At 38.4% G+C, this 16,724-nt stretch overlaps 1 protein-coding gene across 2 annotated transcripts in view; it reads right to left on the bottom strand.

Moving 5' to 3' along the window:
* The window catches only part of LOC103360856 (macrophage mannose receptor 1-like), a 19,227-nt gene extending 3,028 nt beyond the window's left edge, over window positions 1-16,199 (bottom strand). Inside the window, exons 1-27 of one of the 2 annotated variants that reach the window (XM_008286766.1) lie at window positions 16,020-16,199; window positions 15,442-15,798; window positions 14,897-15,067; window positions 14,511-14,666; window positions 14,118-14,228; window positions 13,852-13,989; window positions 12,821-13,000; window positions 12,428-12,585; window positions 12,098-12,211; window positions 11,468-11,583; window positions 11,152-11,300; window positions 10,862-11,061; window positions 9,819-9,940; window positions 9,590-9,662; window positions 9,343-9,496; window positions 9,221-9,259; window positions 8,129-8,292; window positions 7,970-8,031; window positions 7,697-7,797; window positions 7,436-7,578; window positions 7,198-7,303; window positions 5,720-5,850; window positions 5,042-5,083; window positions 4,852-4,878; window positions 4,410-4,512; window positions 1,698-1,930; window positions 1,090-1,255 (exon numbers count right to left, since the gene is read on the bottom strand). In XM_008286766.1, coding sequence (XP_008284988.1) covers window positions 1,090-1,255; window positions 1,698-1,930; window positions 4,410-4,512; window positions 4,852-4,878; window positions 5,042-5,083; window positions 5,720-5,850; window positions 7,198-7,303; window positions 7,436-7,578; window positions 7,697-7,797; window positions 7,970-8,031; window positions 8,129-8,292; window positions 9,221-9,259; window positions 9,343-9,496; window positions 9,590-9,662; window positions 9,819-9,940; window positions 10,862-11,061; window positions 11,152-11,300; window positions 11,468-11,583; window positions 12,098-12,211; window positions 12,428-12,585; window positions 12,821-13,000; window positions 13,852-13,989; window positions 14,118-14,228; window positions 14,511-14,666; window positions 14,897-15,067; window positions 15,442-15,798; window positions 16,020-16,083 — 3,580 coding nt within the window. In that variant the 5' untranslated portion in view covers window positions 16,084-16,199. The remainder of the gene's footprint in view (window positions 1-1,089; window positions 1,256-1,697; window positions 1,931-4,409; window positions 4,513-4,851; window positions 4,879-5,041; window positions 5,084-5,719; window positions 5,851-7,197; window positions 7,304-7,435; window positions 7,579-7,696; window positions 7,798-7,969; window positions 8,032-8,128; window positions 8,293-9,220; window positions 9,260-9,342; window positions 9,497-9,589; window positions 9,663-9,818; window positions 9,941-10,861; window positions 11,062-11,151; window positions 11,301-11,467; window positions 11,584-12,097; window positions 12,212-12,427; window positions 12,586-12,820; window positions 13,001-13,851; window positions 13,990-14,117; window positions 14,229-14,510; window positions 14,667-14,896; window positions 15,068-15,441; window positions 15,799-16,019) is intronic. The other variant, XM_008286767.1, reaches the window with a different exon arrangement.
* Window positions 16,200-16,724: the final 525 nt, after the last annotated feature.

Genomic DNA, 16,724 nt, shown 5'->3' with positions numbered 1-16,724 from the left:
TAATAATAATAATAATAATAATAATAATAATAATAATAATAATAATAATAATAATAAACTACTGTGGTAATACAACGCAAAATGTGGTGTCCACAGCCAGGTCTTAAGAGGTGAATAGAAACCTGTAGCAAGTACAGTATACACACACACACACACACATTGTGTATGTATGTAACTAAGTGCATTCACTCAAGTACCTAACCGAAGGAGAAATTTAAGGTACTTGAAGCTAACCTCAGTCTTTTCTTTCATGTCTGTCTATTTCTAGTCCATTATGTGTCAGAAGGAATTATGGTAGTTAAGTCACTATTTACTTTATTTTATTTTATTTTTTTGTACAAAACATGTGAAAAACTTGTAAAACATGATGTCTTTTTGTAAAGCAAACTGCCAAAGTTTATCCAAGCACAGCCCACAAAAAAACAGACAACTACTTTTGTATATGTTTTGAGCACTTCTGATGAAATTTCTCACTATTTTTTAGTTTTCTTTACAAACAAATCAGTCAATCAATGATGAAAAAATATTCGTCAGGTTAATCCATAATGAAAATAATCAGGAATTGCAGTTCTATATAAAATAGTACAACAGTATTCTAAATAAATGATATCAAATGAAAAAGTATTACAAAGGGGACGTTTTTCGACACTGACTACATTAACTTTAAATACTTGAAGTACATTTTGCTGACAATACCTACTTCTACTTAAGAAACCTTTTCAATGCAGGATTTTTACTTGTAACTCAATTCTTGTGTGGTTAAGTGTGGTATTAATACTTTTGGTTAAATAAAGAGTGTAAATACTTTCTCCTGATCATTTGAATCTAACACTCTATGTGTCCATACATGATTGTGTTTTTTTCCCATAAGTCACAGTGAGCTGTTGCTGCACTTGTCACTGCTGTATATACCTGTTGCTGTTATTGTCCCGTATGTGCCTTTGGCATCTATGCTACCTTCTGTACTTTCAGTACCATGGAAAAGGTTCCAGAAAAAAGAAATCCTGTGACATTTCTAGTCTCCCAACACCTTGAATTATGATCCATGCTGTACATTTGTGGTTCTATGAAAGTTTGCATGAGGCCTACCTGTGGACTTTATACAAGCGCTATACACTTTGTCCTCACAGGAGGTAGTCTTCCATTTTCCCTCTTCGTTCACATACACACAAGGTCTTTCCATCCTTGGTTCCCGTCGATCCCAGTCAGACAAGGTCATATGCCAGCCATCAACATATCTGAAATATCCATCAGTCTGCAAGCAGAGATTGATAAAACTGTATTCTGCATCATTAATTCAAAAAATAGATTGTTTTTCAAGGATGTCCATAATCTTGGGATTTGTATGGTGAATAATGCACTTTTTTTGGATCACTTTACTGTCTTCCATTTTCTTACACATAGCTTGCCTTCAACACTGCTGAACAGTCTGTTTCATGTTTAGCAAAATGTAGCTTGTGTTGATCTACATCAATAATCTAACTACACGTGCACATGTTGTGTGTACTCAGTAAAGTCTTCAGTCTGTTGGTATTGTGTTATTGTACATGGTAATGGACTTTGTAGAGTCAAGTTGAATTTCCTTATAGAGACAATAAAGTATCTTTCAGTCTATCCATCTTGCTCGAGGTTTAACTTACAAGGATGTTCATTGTTTTTATTTTCTAAGTGCTTTTTAAAACATGTGTTCTCTGTACCTGCTTACTGTTGAGTCCAAGCCACAGAGGAGCTTGGAGCTTTATAGCCATCAGGGAGATATACAACTTCGTCCAGTCATTTCGCACGCTGGCCAGGTTGGCACCATCATTTTCGCAGTTCTTCTTGGCTTCTTCCCAGTTCATTTGTTGAGTAACAACCTTGATAGAGTCGTTAAATATTTTGAAATAATTTGTTGGAATTGCTGTTTCATTGGCATCTGGGAGAGATGGATCTGTTTAGAGAAAGAAATAATCCAAATTTACTTTCCATTCATTTTAAAGTCAGAAGCCCTGTTGTATAGAGACCTAAGAATTACCCACATGTTCCATTTCCTTAAGAAGCAAGAAATTATTCATTCACCCAGTTAAGAAATTGTTCTAAATTAATTGGTCCCTGCTTGAAACACAGTGCTACACATCTCACATTTCTAAGGATGAAATTGCTTTTTCAATCATCAGTAAATATTGATCCAATACAAAAGAATTGCAAGAAAACCACTTTAGCAGAATTTGTAGTTTTAAGGCTCAAAAAAAATATCCCACTATGAGCAACACAGGAACACATACTGAACGTGTTTCTCAGAAGTAATTTCACAGCCAGCAGGGTGTGCTGAAACATCGCTGCTTCATTCAATTCAACAGTGTTCAAGCCACGGGGCACCATCAAACAGGGAATTTGAGATTGATGTGGGCTTATTACAAACAATTAAAGTCTTGTAAAGATAAAAGCAAATTTTCTGTCATTGTGCCAGCCGAAAACTCAGCTGTTCAACTTGAACCAGCCTTTGTTTTGTGGGTCAGCAAATGGAGTGTTGTGTGCAATGAGCATCAAAAATTGTCCACTCATGAAGTAAAAAAAAAACAAAACATTAATATTGTGCTACAGATGAAAACTGAAACATCCAGAACGCAACCAGAGAGCGGCCTTAGGTCACCTGCTTGACAAAAGTTGAAAGCCATTCCATGCACACTGCTCCCACAGGAAGTGTATGGAGTGTATCATACTTAGATTAACTAAACACCATTTGAAAATTGTTTTTAACAACTGCTGACATGCCCACCAACTGTATATTATGAGTCAATACTTTTTTTTCAGAATCAGATTTTTTCATCGGAATGATTTGTATGTAACATGGTTAAGGTGCAAGGTGGTGCAGTTGGTAGCACTGTTGCCTCGCAGCAACCGGGATGCCGGTTCGCATCCCGGTGGGGGCACCGGAATCTTTCTGTGTGGAGTTTGCATGTTCTGTGTCCTGTGCAGCGTGGGTTCTCTCCGGGTTCTCCGGCTTCCTCCCACACAGTCCAAAAACATGTTGAGGTTAATTGGTGACTCTAAATTGTCCGTGGGTGTGAATGTGAGTGGGCTTGGTTGTCTGTCTCTAAGTGTAGCTCTGTGATAGACTGTCTTCGCCCTAAGTCGGCTGGGATAGACTCCAGCCCCCCCGCGACCCTAGTGAGGATTAAGTGGTGTATAGATGATGGATGGATGGAATGATTTGTATGTAACATGGTTAAGATGCAAGGTGGCGCAGTTGGTTAGCACTGTTGCCTCGCAGCAAGAAGGTTGCCGGTTTGCATCCCGGTAGGGGCACCCGGGATCATTCTGTGTAGAGCTTGCATGTTCTCCCCGTGCAGTGTGGGTTCTCCAGCTTTCTCTTACAGTCCAAAAACATACTGAAGTTAAGTGGTGTTTCTAAATTGTCAGTAGGCCTGTCTGTGCAGTCTATCTGTGTCAACTGGGATATGCTCCAATCCCCTGCGATCATGGTCAGATTAAGTATTGTGTATAGGTAATAGTTGGATGGATGTTTAAATAGCCTTCATCCTCTTCTGCACCCTGCGTTAACAGTCACTGCTGGTGCCTGCTGCTTTAGTACAAGCATCCATTATGCAATTGTTTTGTCAGGAAAGTATCTGGAGAAAATCTACAAAACTGTGTCCATTGATCAACAACTAGCAAATAGTTATTTTAGCTATTTGAAGCACCATGTGAAATATTTGCTGTACAATGTTTCTAATGTTTCAGATATTCAAATTTGTTGCTTTATTTGGCACACATGAAAGTCATTCTGATATTGGAGGATTTTAGACTGGTGTAGTTTGACTAACCAGATGCAAATGTCAGAATAAGCCTTCTACTGGTCATTTTTAAATGTTTTTAAAATCATCTTCACTATGAAAACTTAGTCAGCTAGTCAGCATTGGTTTGCCACATCTTTTTTCTGTGGCAGCATCTTGGCTTTATCAGCGGCTTTAAGTTCACCTCCTCATACAACCTTCTGTTATACCTGTTTGAGAATTTTCTTTGAACACATAGAACTAGCAAACTGAATCCGGTGAGCTTCCTTTATCTCCAGATCACCAACTATTGAATCACGTTTGTCTTCCTCATCAGTACAAGTTGTAGGTTAAACAATTTGCATTTTTCAGTAACAGCGGCAACTTCTAAATAATTATGATGAATAATTTTGTGCAGATTCTCAGCAGTGGTAAAAATGTGTACAGTGATCATGGAAATGGATTATGACGATTGTAACTTTCATGGCACCTTTAGCAATGACGACTTAGCAACATCTTGTCACAGCAATGACCTGTGCTCCTCTTTGCCTCATCTCCTCCACAAATATGAAACAGTGTTGATTTGCTATGTAACTCTAGCAAACAACCAGTTTGACAGTCCTAGTTAAAAAATACACAAGATTGTTGGCTTACCAAGCTTTCGCAGACAGATGTATCCATTGGTGTCATTGCAGGACTTTTTTAACCATTTCCCAATGCCAACCTTAGCATTAGTAGTCATTAAAACACATTCTTTCTGTTGAGGCAGAGAAAAGAGATAGAAAAGTGAGCTAGAGATCAACATGTGATAAATCCAGGTCTATTCTGCAGGAGCCTCGAGCCGTCTGACTCTGCTGATAGAATAGCTACAGTCATGTAGTAGGATTTCTTGAAATGTGTTGCTCTTTGGCCAGTGGTGTGAATCTTTGACAGTTCCAATCAAACAAACAAACAAACAAACAAACAAACAAACAAAACTGTCCTATTTGTACTGCATAAGCATATAAATCACCATCCAGTAAGTGAAAGAAAGACGAAATAAATCAAAATATTAACAAAGATTCAATGTTGTGATACAGTGCAAAGAAAGTATTACCTTGACACGTCTCGGCCACGGATAATCCTGCAGTCACAAATGTTTGAATACACAAGCAGAACACATATTATAAACAATACAGATTCATATAATTTGGCTGTGTGTGCCTGAGGCAAAACCTCAACTGGCAATCAAAGTGTGATGAATTTTGCATTTTACAATAAAATTCAATTGATCAAAATGATTTTACCTCCTCATAGGGATAATGATATCTGTCTGAGTGGTCAGACCTCTGCAATGGAAATCAGAATATCGGATGTAGATTAATACGCCAACGTATAAACAACACAGATTCATCTAAAGTATAAAACAGACGATGAACACTCCACAACACATTCAAAATTAATAATTGCATTATTTCTAAGCTAAGTTGTTGTTGTTGTTGTTTTTTTTTTTTTTTAATCAATCAAAGTCAAATTGTTTTAAAAAAAACCTTATTAAAAATACAGGCCCCAAAAGTAGAAATTTAGTTCAACTGAAGTAAATACACCTATGATCCCTGACACACGCGTGAGAAAACCTGTGATCATGGAAGCTGAATTGAGTTCACCTTTTTAGACGGAATACATTTAATGCAAGGTGATACAATTTGAAATCATTTGATATTTAAATGATGTTGTATTCGGTTGTGCTGACTTGTGTTGTACACTCTGACACTAGGTTGTTTAGAAAACCTAAGCTGACACAGTTATGCCTCAAGTACACAACATTTTAAGCTTGCAACCCAAAAAGGGTCAACTATAACTTTGAAACAGTGTCAGTGCAATAATAGAAAAACATATTGACATCCTCATAAAAAACACACACATCGTTTGCACAGATTCCACGTACTTAGCATTGTAATACAGAAACCATGAGGCCCACTTACGTCAAAACCCCAGTTTCTGTATCGGTTTGGTCGCCCATCCGTCCAGTAAAACGCGCTCATATCATTTTGAGCATGCGCACCGATCCACAGGTTTCTAGTAGGCGCTTGAAACAATTTACCCATCAGGAAGTCTGAAAATGCAACACAAAATATATATATATTTTTTTTATGTCATTTGAAATCTACAGTTTTGCTTTGATTTATATATAAGTACAACATGAAAAATATTTCAGATTTTTATGCAAACTTAGAAATAATCAGAATATCTGAAGATACATTGAACAGCACAAGAAGTCCCGTAAAATAAAAAGAGAATAGTATTAATTCTGCAATATTTTTAAGTCAGCAGTGATATATAAAATACTTGGTGGCTCTGACCATAACTTATTGTCAGATTTTCTTTAGTTGTATACTTTCAAAGAGGCAACATTCTCATGAGAGCCATGTTCAGGTAAATCAACTTGCAGCTGTTGTTCACCTGTTTTAAATACGGCTGTATCTCAGGTTTCACCACAACATTGCTTACTAAATAGTAATGTGATGGTGGGAAACATGGAATCAGAACTACATCAAGTGTCAAGTTCAATAGAGGTTTGATTCCTCAAAAATCTTTCTCAGCATCAAATCATGGCCAGATTGAAGGTGTTGGAGGGGCCACAAGTGACCACACTATCAGTACATCAATACATGTGTTTCTGTTTACTGAAGATGAAAAAACAACTTCAGAAAATTTGCTATACAAAGAAGACAAGACTCCAGTCAGCAAAAGTCCTCTCCCTAAGAGAGTCACGGTCCCAGAGGACGAGTCGTGGTCTCTAAACCACTTCTAAGGAGGTTAAACAAGGCCAGACCTGTGGGGTGGTAGCATTTCTCAGGGTATGACTGAAAAAAGGATGACAGATGAATCTGAGACTTGACGCTTCTAGCAGTAACAGATGTGTGTGTGCGTGTGTGCATGTGTGTGTGTGTGTGTGTTAGCAGTAACAGATGTGTGTGTGCGTGTGTGCATGTGTGTGTGTGTGTGTGTAGGATGATCTTAAGGAGAGTGTCAAACCCACAGGTGGTGGTGGGGTCTATAGGTCACAGTTGACCAAACAGACGAAGCAGCTGTAGGTGGAAGCTTGGAAGCAGGAAATGCTTTCGATGCATTTTATGATCATCAAACGTTTACATGTTTGTTTGGATTTTTTTAAAAATTATGCAACAGGTTTTAGTACTATAGAGAAGCCGGTGCACACACTATAGTTTTTATACCATTGAATGCTGTGAAACTGGCACCCTGCTGCAAACCTACAGCTGACTCTTTTGGACTTTCCTCTGCAGTCACCTGAATTCTTAGCAGCTTGTGCAATTGTTGTTTAGTAACCAAACATTCTGTATTACAATTGAAACAAATGGAAAATTTGAATATCTTTATTTGTGCTGTCTTTGGACCTCACTGATATATAACCAAAATAGTTAAAACACATAAAACAAACCTTGCACATCTTTTGAGACAATTGAGACCAAATTTCCTCCCATGTTTTTGCATTGTGTCCTCGCTCCGTTCCATGTCTCATTCTGATTGGTGATGATGCTATAACACTATAGGGGAAAAATCAACAGCTTGACAATGCTTAATATAAAAAGAGCAGTTGCTTTAAAAGGCAATGCCTTCCGACACTGATCATTTCTAGTCATGTTTTTTGCAGCAGTTTTCTTCCCATCCTTTCAAACCTTTGAATTAAATTTTTCCCAGTTCTGTGGACAGCCACCTGTTGGCGTCACTGTTGGCACTACTGTGGCATTGGCAGGTGGTGTGCCACTGCGTTTACAAATGAACGGGCTCTCCATCCCACAATTTCTATTACGCCAGAATCCTGTCAATCAATCCAAAATACTAAATTAATGCTTTATTTGTTTCAAACTTAAATTCAGGTTTTTTTCTTTAACTGTTATGTGAAAGTGGTGAAGATTAGTCCATCTTAAGCTACTCACCCATGGAGGTAGACATGATAACACAATTCTCATCATTGTTCTGGAATTTAGGCTGATTTTCCTCCCACCTTTGAAACACAACTGGAGAATCATCCATCCACCTTTTGGAAACACAAGAGTTCACAAAATGAGTTAATCTTGTACAATTATATTGAAAACAGAAACTACTCTTCAATAAAATTGGAAACAGCACAATCTCATTATTCTACTTGTCTTAGCCTCCTTTTGTATTTTGTATTTAATCCCTTCATTTATTATGTAATTCATACTCACGCGAATGTATTATCAAGATCTACGGTCATGCCTATCCAGTAACTCCAATGAGATCTATATATCTACAGCACAGAGAGAAATCAGCAGTACTTCAGTTTGAGTAGGTTCTGAGCTTAAATTCAGTCTTGTCAGCAATCTAGTCCACATGTTTCTTCTTACCTGTTTCCATAGAAAGACCCTTTCAGCTTCACTGTCAATAGTTACCAACTCGCTGTGAGTTCGTTTGCAGCTGGCACGAGCATCTTCCATGGCTACTGAATAATGATGAAAAAAATACTGATTCCCTTTCCATTCAAACCACCCATCTGAGGTCTTATTGTAATCTGGAAACATGTAAGAACATAGAAATATGTTTTCAGTGTTAGTGTAGGTTTTGATTTTCACTTACCTTTTTTCATGGTTAAATCCTACAGACTTTGATGATTGTAGCTACGGGATTCAGAAATGAATGAATTATTTTGTATTAACAAAAACTGTTGTGTTTTTGCCAATAACAAGGGATCAGGGTTATCTAAATTAGCCTAAAGTGTGGTTATTTATAACTTGACCTAACTGCAAATTATAAAGGCTTAACTTGACAGTCGTATTTGATGAGGCGGAATTGAAACTGGATACAGATTTTATTGAATGCTATTAAACCCTGCCTCTTGTTATTTCGCTTTGTGTTTGAACTCATCCATGTTTTAGCAAGTTTGCATGTTTTCACTTAAATATTTATATATCTCAAATTCACAACATACATCATCTCATAGCACTTCACATAGTAATGTGAAATTTTTAAACAGAGGACCCAGCAATCTCAAAGTTCCTTTTCGATTCCCTATAAGTAAGTACTGGACAACAGTAGAAAGGAGCCCCACCTCCTTTCCAAAAAAACAAAAAACCCTCAGCCAGAACCAGGCTAGGGGAAGGCGAGCATCTGCCTCGACCAGCCGGAGTGAGAGTGGGGATGAGGGGGATAGCAGGAGGGGGTTGAAAATCAATCAGTTCATCAATCGAAGTTTACCTATATAGCCCTTTACAACAGCCCAACGAGTGTCCAAAGTGCTTCACAGTGAAAAACAAGACAATAACTTAAAAACAATAAAATAACTTAACAGAATTAAAAAAAAACAAAACAAAACAAAAAAAAAAACAAGACAGCAGTAAAATAAACAATTAAAATAAACAGAAAATGTAAATACTGACAGCAACTTTTAAGCAACAGAAATTCTTGCTAAAAGAAGTTGACATACTTTATTCCACACTTACCTGGAATGACATTATCTGGAGGTAGATTTGGAGTCACTCCTGTATAAAGAGAACATAATGAAACTCAGAACAGTGAATATAGCTCATACTTTAGAAAGTTTCATACTCTTGCTTAGTTTTACCTGCATTGATCTGGCACAGCCAATCAAAGCTCAGCTCACAGTGCACATCTTCCCAAGATCCCTCCCATCTGGCTTCTTGCATTTTGAAGATCACACAAGATTCAATATTCATTTTATTGTTTGGCTCTCCATCCGACCAGTGTTGGAAATTGACCTGTAGACAGAAACAAAAAATAAACAGTGATTTCTAATTTTGCTGTCTATTTAACTGTGTCTTTTAATCTAAGTGATCAAAGTATGAACTTACAGGGGATCCATCGCTCCATACGTAACCTGTGTCTGGGTCAGGGGCACTAAGTCCAATCCAGGCGGAAAGATAACTATAAAGGATAAATTTAAATCAACGATTTAAACAGAAAATTTTGATTGTAAGATTTTTATAATAACCTATAGAAACTCTGCCCCAGTGTTCCGCTGGACACAAGCCACCTTTTGTCATCATCAAAATTTTGCAGTTTGCCAGATTATACTTGTACCGCTGTGGTATGGCAGATCGCTCTTCTTCACTGTGGATGCTGAGCAGGTCTCCTCCAATAGCCTTGCAGTAATCTCTGGCCTCATACCAGGTCCTCTTCTTTTCAGATGACTTGGAAATAAGCTGTAAACCAAACAAACAAACACTAAAAAAGAGGTTCAACATGGTTTGGTAAAGTCAGTCACCAATTTCTGGAGCATCTTTTAAAGGCAAAGGCTTTGTATATGTACATGTGTATGTATAGAGTTTTATGTCTAATAGTTTTTGCACGGTGACTCTGTGGTTTGCACTGTCGCCTCGCAGCTAGAAGATCCCCAGTTCATGTCCCGGTTAGGACACCTGGGAGTGCGTGGAGTTTGCATGTTCTACTCGTGCAGCGTGGGTTCTATCCGGGTTCTCTGGCTTCCTCCCACACAGTCCAACAACATGTTGAGGTTAATTGGTGATTCTAAATTGGCCATAAGTGTGAATGTGAGTGTGCTTGGTTGTCTGTCTCTAAGTGTAGCCCTGTGATAGACTGGTGACCTGTCCAGGGTGTCCCCTGCCTTCATCCTGAGTCAGCTGGGGTAGACTCCAGCCCCCTAAGACCCTTGTGAGGCTTAAGCGGTGCATAGATGATGGGTGGATGTTCTATAAGGTTTTGTACAGCAATATAGTCCTAAAACAGGGACTGATTGAAGCACTAAAGCATTGTATCTGTTAACCCTATAAAATAAAGTGTTGCTTTGAGCCTGATTAAAATTTTCAATATTGGTGCACGATATAGTTTTCTCCTCTGGTGAAAAACATGTTGCTCTAGACCTATCCATGTTTGTGACTGGTGCCAACATCAGCCCTGTTATGTGAATGTGCTCACGGTTAGATTTTGAAAATCTGGGTTGAACCAAGTTCATAACCACTGTTGTGTAACTGCTTAGACAGACTGCATTTGTTAGACCTAATGTTGTAGTTGTAAGTTGATCTTGCATCCTAAGCAGGCCCCAGAACAAGGTTAAGTTACAGTTATCCTTTAAACTAATTTGTCTTTTTAAAATGTGAATGTACCTTATAGCACTGTTTTCTTGTCCCAATTCGTTTCCAGCCATCTGCACAATTGGGAGGAGAAACACTGGGTGGAGCAGGAGTTAAAACAGCCCCCTCTGCTAGCTGCTTGCAAATGTATTTCTCCTTACTGGTGCAGGGCACCACATCCCAGAGGCCGGCAAAAATCCCAGTCCTCATGGCAACACAGCCCTGTTGGTGACCTTGCGTTTCCAAAGGAGAAATGGTGAAATGTTAATCGTGAGGCGACCCTCTGTGACATTTTACTGATGGAGGTCAGTGTTTCTCCATACCTGGCATTTCAGCATTCCAGTGAGTAAATCTCACTAAGAAAGTGTTGGTCCAGACAAATTCAGAGATGTTCCTCTGATTTGAGAGCCCCAGCCAGAAGTATCTGTCTGGTTTATTCCCTACTAAGCTCACAAGGAAGGCATTATCGACCCTGAAAATATTTACAGAACGAACATAGATATTTAGTGCCTAACATAATTTAAAGCAGACATGATTATTTCATTATTTTTGTTCAAATTCAGTTTTAAATCTTAAATCTTGTGTGCATTGCATCTAAAGCATTTGAAAGAAAAAAAAAAAGAGTTTTTTTTTTTTTACCCAGATGAAACATCAGCTAAGTAAGAATCTGAACTCTTGCAATCATCTTTAGCTTCATGAAAAGACTTGGGCTCTCTTCCAATGAAGTAGCAGTATGAACCATGTCTCCTCCACCCCTGGATTGATGGAAAGCAAGAAAGTGATGAGTCATTTACTGTGATTAAATCACAAAATTTGCTTTCTTAATATTCAGTATCTGGGTTTGACAGCATTAATATTACTAAGTATGACAGCTGAAAGCAAAACACTCCACCAACTTTCACCATGGTTGTCTCAAATCGAGAAAAGAAGCTATAGTCACAGACATATTATACACACAGCTTTAAACTACACAGCATTATGAGGGGAATTGTACAACAAGCTGAAACTATTGATATATTGACCTTAAATTAAGTACTGACTTTAGCATACTCTCTACACTGTTAGTTCATCTGTTTGTTTTGGTCTTTAGAAGCTGCATAGTGCTCTGCTGTGTTCACCTGTCTAAGCACTGCTGCTGTAACACACTGGGCTAAAACAACAGACGGCCTTGTGGGAGTGGCAGAACTGGGAACTTCAGACATCATCATATGGACAGAAAAACAGAAATTACCAAAGAAAATATGAAAAGACAATGTAAACTCAACGCACACTTTTGCAGCCTCCGGCTTCCTCCACTTTAGTTCCAGTGGGTGTTGAAGAGCTCATCTTCATACAAATGAAGCCCTGCTTCTCCTCACACACACGGTCAGCCCAGTTCCCATTCTGCAACACAGTACCATCAAATATTAGGTGGAGAGTGGAAGGTAGTAACATCAGTGTACTGGTATGTCACATGTCCACAAATTCCACAGTTTCAAAGCTGTAGAAATTTAATGTTGCACTTTAAGTGTAGACAAATGTCTGTTTACCTATATACCTATTGATATTTTATGCTCATATACATCAGCGTATGCACTGTACCCACATCATGCTCCTTACCTCTCCTCTGATTAGAACACAGTCTTTTATATCAGAAGAAACTTCTGGTTTCCCATATTCCCAGCTTGTGAAGCTGACAGCAGAGTGATCAGTCCAGTCAAATAGTCCCTCTGTCTTCCTGTCGTTCAATCCAATCCAAAGCTCATCAGTGGATGCTGCTGACAAAAAAAAGATAACCTTCTGTAAACTGTTTTACAATAACTTAATATATTACTAATGAAGAACACGCATTTGCACATTGTGTTTTATTCATATTACTTCGTTCTAAACTTATTTCACCCAAGTCAGACAGATGGAAGGAAGGCCAATGGACTTAAAATAACTCTGTTGATTGAATCCTTGTTCAATTCTTCCTCAGAGGGACTCGTCTTTTATTCTGTTGTCTTCACGTACCAAAACCAAGCTGAGAGATGACAAAGCTTTGGTCCTCCACATTGCGAATGCTCACAAGGTTCCCTCCTTCATCGCGGCACTGTTTCTGAGCATCAGACCATGTTTTCTTAGTACGATCAAGGTGGAAGCAGTGGCCATTGTAGGGAACCCAGGGTTCTGAGCAAAATCCTGTCCCAACAGCTGATCATGAAGAACAAAGAAAGTTATGTACTTAATGACAGATATGTACTGTAGCTACAGTACATTGTAGCCAGAGGATGTCTTGAATAGTGTTGCATTGTCTACAAAATGAGAGGCATGGCAGCAAAAACAAGTGTTCTTACCTACCATCCACAGATTGTCCACAAAGTAGATAAACAAAACTAAATATGGGCAAGCCCACAGATACCACGATGCCCATCTGGAACCCACACATTCAGCCTAGCAAACTATGAAAGATGTTTAATTCGGCTTTATCGTTTTATCTTCCATCATGACATGCAAATGCATGGTTCACACTGGTGATGTTAAGACACAATACTGCAAGCTGTTAAAAAATCAGGTGTTCACAAGTATGAAGATCACCAGCATCAGCTACAATGATCAGCTGAATTCGAGCAGTGTGTGATTACAATGTGCACTGAGGTACTGCTAATTCACATCATTTACACTTCTATAGGCAGCAGTGGAACATGTGAAGGTGGAGACATGAACATTTAAAGAGCTGATCTTCATGAAGAGTTCCTCCTCCTGCTGTAGTTGGATATAAAAATGTATAAATACACTATAGTCCAGTTATTCACTTCAGTTGTTTTATGGCTTCTTTTCAGATCCTCCACTGTCTTGCACTGATTTCATCAAAATCTATTTTCAATCATTTTAAAATACCAAAAAAGTTTTTATATTCTACTATATATTAGCGCATTACTTTTCTTGACGTTTCATATTCGTATCATTTCAGTATCAGTATTTTTAGGCAGGCATTGTATGTAAGTCATAACTCTGATATCGTGAGAACACTAGCGTAGAACAGAATGGATCTTTTTCTATACCTTGTGTAGGGATTTCCTCGGCTCCTTTACTGTAGCAGATGTAGCCGAGTTTCTTGCTGCAGGGGGAACTTTGCCAGGTGTACTGTACAGCAGGTTCAGCAACTGCACAGTGGTGTCCCGGATCAGGAAGTGGATGTCCTTAAACATGATGATGATCATGTTTAACATCACACTGCTTGCACTAATCAGTTAGTACTGACTATTGCTATTAATCCTAATATATTGCCATTTTTGTTGTACCATCTTTGAGCTGAAGAAAAACCTACCAGAGTCCCATTTCATATATCGGTAGGGCCTCCCATTAATCCATTTCCAGCCGTGATCTGGATCCAAAATCAGTCCAATCCAAAGTGTATTGCCCCCTTTCCCAAGTAGTGCTGTTAGGGCAATGAAGAACAAAATAACAAACAGCTTTCCTTTTAGTCAGTACTTACATTTCTGATTATAAGAATTGTAAGTATTCTGTATTATCAACATACATAGAGCCTCCAGCATGTCAATAAAAAAGATCTATTTAATGCAAAGTTCTTTTCAGTAATAATTAAAAAATTCACAAGACACAAAATGAATTGGTACACAGTAACTGTATGTAGCTACAAAGTAACAAGTGCATGATCTCTTTTTCAGTGCATTTAGCAAAGAGTCACCTGTTACCTTACCTGTGATATAAGCTTGCTCGTGTGGATCATTGATGCTGAGCAGGGACGAGCCCTGCTGTTTGCAGCTGACTTCTGCCTGAGGCCAGGTCAGAGCTGACTGTGTGTTCAGCTGGTAATACCCTCCTGTGTTTGGATGTTTATTCCAGTCCTCCCTGGCTGTTTAATAGGTATACAAAATACATTAAGTGTTAAATGTTATTTGTAATAGTTTCGCCCTGTAACCTTAAGTTGTACAATTTTTACTCAGTTAAACTATAGAGGCTTGACTTAACTATATAACATTGTTGTGTCCTATAATAAATTATGCTTGTAGGTGCTTTGAATAACAATTATGCCTCCTGAAAGCTTCATTTATTCATACAAAGTACTTCACGGGCACTGCTTACAGGTAGTTGGACAGTACCCCCAGCGTTCGCTTTCAAATTTTGTCTCAACCGCACACCAAAGACGCTTCTCTGAGGAGTCAAATGTCGTGCAGTTTGAGTACCACTGGTGTTTGTACAGAAAGGGAAACATGCAGGGCTTTCCAAACGCATTTCCACCGACAGTGAAAAGCTCTAAAAGGGATTAAGAACATAACAATCATTAGTTATAGAATATCTGTAATGCTAAAACTTACCTTTCATTAGAACATGTGACAAACTTCATTCAAAAAAGTGATGCTAAATTCAGCCTCAGAGGTTCTCTGTATTTATCTTTCACTCATGATTTGCAAAATAAATATGACTGTACATTATATGCAGACACCTGTGCATGGATGTTTCCCTCATGGTTGATAAAACTAATTGGAAATATCACTTGATGGAAACCTCCTAACTTTAAAGCATGTAAAACTGTAAACTTTAACATTTTAGCTTTGTTTTCTAGTTGAATTGATGAATTGATGAACTGAATTAAATTGATAGGACACGTGTTTCATACAGTACTGTACCTCTGTATGTTCTTGTACAAGCACCACTGGACGTCCCTGAAATTGTGAGGTGGTTATTGGGTCCCGTGGTTTTGGAGAGAACAGCTGTGTTATCTGCAGTGAGCTCAATGTAAAGCTCTTGGCCTTTGAGGGCGAGCATTGTTTCATTCTTGCATTCCCACTTTTGGAGTTCACTGTTTTCATCACAGTCATATAGAGTTATATCACTCCCCACACTTTTACCCTGGGCTCCAAGGCACTTATTCAGTTGCTGAACCAGAAGCCGATCGCCAGTTGTCCAGCGTATGTCATTGCAGTAGTTGTTTCTTTTCACCAAACAAAAACCAGTGGCCTTGTTAGTTAGTTGAAATGATGACTCTGCAGAGAGAGAAATAATGCAAACTCACTTGCATACTCACATTACTTGGGTGCTTTTGCGGTGTCTAATTTGATTTCATATTGCATGGACAAGCATTCTGACAATTGTTTACCGAGTAAGCAGAAACTATAAAACAAGTGGAGATCTTACACCACAGCGTAAAGTGTACACCTACAATTTATTTTACAAAAGATCAAAGTTAAAAATTGGAATACCATACCATCTGAAGCCAAACAATGGAATGTTTGGATGAGGAGCACAAAGGCTGTACAAGTAATCTTCATTGTGAGGATCCTTACTCCCCACAGCAGAAGACTTTACCGACTCCTAGGATTTAGGAGTTGTGTGAATGACTGCTGCACGTCAGTCTTAACAGGACTCACACATCCTGTCTCGGCAACTCTAGACGTGGTATTTGTCGCCTTAAAAAAACCAAAAAAAAAACGGAACCTAGATACGGATATTTGCACATTCAGCTGTTTTATTGCGTTACATGGTACATTCCCAGAACAGCATGTATCTTACCATGTGGATATTCACTATTGTGTAACAAGGAGACTGGTGTGGGAAACAGGAAGTGCAAGTTTCATGCTTCGGTTTGTGACCACTTAATGACAGCCAGACTATACACTTAAAAAATGCATGAACCAAGACAAATCATTCTGCAAATTGATAATTATGAACGATTTGGCAAACATATCTTTTTTCCAGTCGATATTACCATTGCAATTCGATGAGACTACAGTTTAAATCGGAGGGTGTGGTGAGAGGTGTTACAAATGTGCGACGTATGACCCTTAAATAATGCGACTGGGATTAGTTAGGACAACTACAGGTATACATCAATATATGGGCAGCCTAAAACTCTTTACATTTTTATCTGCTTAAGTTAAACAACACATAAATTACAACATCTTTTTTTTTT

The sequence above is a fragment of the Stegastes partitus genome, unplaced genomic scaffold, assembly GCF_000690725.1.
Source record: "Stegastes partitus isolate 25-593 unplaced genomic scaffold, Stegastes_partitus-1.0.2 Scaffold468, whole genome shotgun sequence".
NCBI lineage: Eukaryota > Metazoa > Chordata > Actinopteri > Pomacentridae > Stegastes > Stegastes partitus.
This window is presented reverse-complemented; position numbering and strand designations above follow the sequence as displayed.